This window comes from Dendrobium catenatum, unplaced genomic scaffold (assembly GCF_001605985.2).
Source record: "Dendrobium catenatum unplaced genomic scaffold, ASM160598v2 fragScaff_scaffold_1497, whole genome shotgun sequence".
Classification (NCBI taxonomy): Eukaryota; Viridiplantae; Streptophyta; class Magnoliopsida; order Asparagales; family Orchidaceae; genus Dendrobium; species Dendrobium catenatum.
Genome location: NW_021319959.1, coordinates 1,315,452 through 1,319,336, shown reverse-complemented (window position 1 = coordinate 1,319,336; position 3,885 = coordinate 1,315,452). Strand labels below are relative to the sequence as shown.

The 3,885-nt window shown below is 36.4% G+C and overlaps 1 protein-coding gene across 1 annotated transcript in view; it reads left to right on the top strand.

Annotated features, from left to right (window-relative positions):
* The window catches only part of LOC110111094 (bidirectional sugar transporter SWEET4-like), a 1,132-nt gene extending 364 nt beyond the window's left edge, over positions 1 to 768 (top strand). The window contains exons 2-3 of the mRNA XM_020842811.2: positions 51 to 429; positions 637 to 768. Of these exons, the coding sequence (XP_020698470.1) occupies positions 51 to 429; positions 637 to 768 (511 nt within the window). The remainder of the gene's footprint in view (positions 1 to 50; positions 430 to 636) is intronic.
* The last annotated feature ends 3,117 nt before the right edge of the window (positions 769 to 3,885 follow it).

Below are 3,885 nucleotides of genomic sequence, written 5' to 3'. Positions count from 1 at the left end.
GTAATCATGCATTTATGCAATATTCTAAAGATATATCTTCTATTTTCCAGGCCAACATTTTATCGAATATGTAAGAACAAATCTGTGGAGCATTTCTCTGTAGTCCCTTACATTGCGACGCTACTCAACTGTATGCTTTGGGTATTATATGGTTTGCCATTTGTTAAACCTAACAGCACGTTAATAATAACCATTAATGGAGCCGACACTATGATAGAGCTCATCTATATCTTTATCTATCTCCTCTACTCTGACGGATCGAGACGGATCAAAGCCCTTCTACTTCTCTTCATAGACATTGCCTTCATCGCCACCGTCGCTGCTATTGTCCTTTCCATTTTTGAATCCCACGAGCGACGAACACTTATTGTTGGTATTCTATGTATGGTTTTCTGCATCATGATGTATGCTTCACCTCTCTCAATTTTGGTAAGTTAGATAGAACAACTGCATGTTCATTTTATACATTGGATAAACTATTATTAGTAAAAATATTTAATGTAAATACCTATTAAAGACATAATTAATATTTTAAATCACATATATATGTTCCATTAAAAAATTCCTTACTTTTTATGAGTCCCATTAAAATTTTCGTGCACAAGTGATGTGCTTCATGTTTTTGATGTGTTGCAGAAAAGGGTGATAAGAACAAAGAGTGCGGAGTACATGCCTCTCTATCTCTCTATTGCTTACTTCTTTAATGGGCTTTGTTGGACTACTTACTCACTGATCCATCTTGATGTGAACCTCACGGAAATTGCATGAGTCAACTTCCATTTTTTATTTTATATTTTTTATTTTTTGCTCTCAGATTATATTCATGAAAATGATGGAGTAGTTTTAGAGGCAAATAAGATTAGAGAGAATTACCTTAGATGATTTGATCACTTAAAATATTTATCTTTTGATGATCCGATAAGAATAGTAGATTAAGTAGATATGACCTTTAAGAAAATCTCATCTTTGTGATGTCCTGTCTGCTAGGTTTTTCGTGTACCCTAGCCGCTGTCTGCTTTCTCGTCGGTGAGATTGCGTTTCCATGGAAAATAAACGTTTGGATCCTGGTTTTATTGAAGGTAAGAACTCTAAATCCTTCAAGGATGTGCTCTCTGGTTCAGTTTCGGCTGTTTTCCCAGATTGTCGTGTGTCTACCATTCGTGGCATGCCGGCGTTATGGTTTTCAGAGGATGAGTTTTTCCATCTTGCTAAACCTTTCGAGTTTGCTTTAGTTGGTAAGTTTCTGTTGAAACGTCCGGTGTTGGATTCCTTTCGGAAATTTTTTTCAACCTTAAACTTTCCGGTGATTTTTCGGTCACCTTGTTAGATCAAACAAATGTGCTGATTAAGCTTGGTATCGATTTAGATTATGGTAGGATTTTTGATCACCGTTCCTATTTTGTTGCTGGTTGTTTCATGAAAATCATCAAATAGTCGCCTCTCCTCGACCTGTCGGAGGAGTCGCCGATCATCCCGGTGTGGGTTTCATTTCTGGGTTTACGTCCACACCTATTTTCTCCAAAAAATTTATTTGGTTTGGGATCGATTTTTGGCCTGCCGATTCAAACTGATAACGCGACGGCAGTGGGTTCGCGTCCCTCTGTCGCTCGTTTGCTGGTTGAAATCGATATCTTTAAATCTCATCCGGATTCGTTGTGGTTAGGTCCGGAGAAGTGTGGGTATGTTCAAAAGGTGATTTTTGAAGATGTGCCTAGCTTTTGTCAGCATTGTAAGGTTGTTGGTCACAAAAAATCGGAATGCTCTAAATTATTTCCTCATTTAAGAACACCTGTGAATTCGGTTCTTCCTCCGGTGGATGTAGAATTAAATCTAGATATTAATCCTCCTTAAACTGTTTTATCTCCATCCCCTAATCTTCTTTCTAATCCTCTTAATGCTGCTACTACGGAAAAGGGTGAGGTTTCTTTGAAACATGGTGTTGGATGTGCTGAGGAGTTTATTGCTCCGTCCACTGATTCCCCTGTTTTGCTGGATGTTCCAATCGGGTTGGGGGTTGATGCCTTACCTGATATTGGTTTTGGTGTTGTTTTGAGCCCTGGGTGTGCTCCGGTTGAGCCTGTTGTTATGTCTGGTGATTTAGATTTACCTGTTGTGGATGTTAATACTGCTGTGTATGTGCTAGTGGAGAATTTAAGTGAAGTTTCTGAAAGCTCGAATCAGTTCGTCAATGATCCGGTGCATGTGGTTGAAATGATCAATGTGGTGAATTCTTTGAGTTGTGATAGGTCGGATCAAAGGGATTGGCTAAATGGTTCTTTTGATGGTGATTTCGTTTCTGACCAGTCGGATTTTGGTTTCATGTCTTCGGATTTTTGCGGGGGCTCTAACCTAGGGAATGATTTTTCGTTGGTTCGTGTTAATGTTCGTCATTCGAAGGTGTCTCGTGGTAGGGGCTATGGAATGGGCCGTGACAGGGGCCGTCGAAGGCGTTGATGACTTGTTGTTTTGGGTTACTACTGCTATGTTTTTCGGTTTATGGCTTTCGTTGTCCTCGCCGATTTTTCCGTTTTGTTCTGGGGCTATGATGTGGTCGGGGCTCGTGCCCTATCATTTTGCTGGAAGCAACCTTTGGTGCATTTTTTTGTGGATCGTATACTGGATGGCCCGTGCGAGCTGGTGGGGCACTTTTATCACCTTACTGGATGGCCCGTGCGAGCTGGTGGGGCACTGGGAGTCTCAGTCAATTACTGAGCCCAACTACCAACTATCAATTTCCTTCTATTAATGTATTTCATCTTTTTATTTTCTGTTATGACTACTTTTGGTGTAACCTCTCCTTTCATCAATAAAATGGTTTTGTTAAAAAAAAAAAAAAAGTAGATATGACCTTTGTTAAGAAAGTACTGGTAGGCCAAAAAAGATTTGAATTGAAGTATTGGAAATTATTTTTTAAATTACATTTAAATGAGAATTTGATTCTTAATAGGACCCAGTGAATGGAAAAGATCCATGTAGTTGATCTCAACTTAGTGGGATAAACTTGATGTATTATGGTCCTTGGATTGTATCATATCTACTCTGAATTGTATTATTTGCATGAATATTAATATGACATGCATGATACATTGGATACCTCATGTCAACGTAGACAAATAGCTGAATTAGATTTAAATGAGAATTTGACTCTTTATAAGAAACAATGATGAAAAAGGATTCATGTAGCCGACCTCAATATAGTGAGAAAAAGACTTGATGTTATCATTGACCTTGGATTGTATCAGATTCACTCTAAATTGTAATATTTGCACGAATATTAATATGCAGATATGCATGATACATTGAATAACCTAAGCTACTATTTGATGAGCCAATCGATCATTTTCAAGTCTAGGAGACATGAATGTTTCACACGTTAAAGTTAGTAAATTTAAATGCTAACAAAAATTTCAAAATAATGTAGTCCATCTTATAGTAGTTGGGAGCTTTCATTACAATTTCTAGGTTTAAGGTTGATCTAGAATATATGGGTAGATATATTAATTTGAGATAAAATTAGCTCAAAGTCCCTTCAAATATATTAAAACAAAGATTAAATCTAGCTATTCCAATGATTGCTCGTGATTGATTTTTTGCATCTGATTTGATAAATTTAGCAATAATAATGTTTTATTCACTTAAATTTTTAATGTTTATTTACACATAATTAATTATTGAAAGTTAAGCATAACTTTGGCTCAATTTTCTTTAGAGAAAATGTTCTAGAATAATCACTGGGAATATTAAAAGCTTATTCTAGAATAATTCTTAAAAAATTTTTAAATAGTATTTAATGTGTTCATGATTAAAAATAGAAAAGTTTTCTAGAGAGTTAATTCTAACGGTTCGATTGAAAGATCTTGATATAATCTTAATGGAAGTACTAAT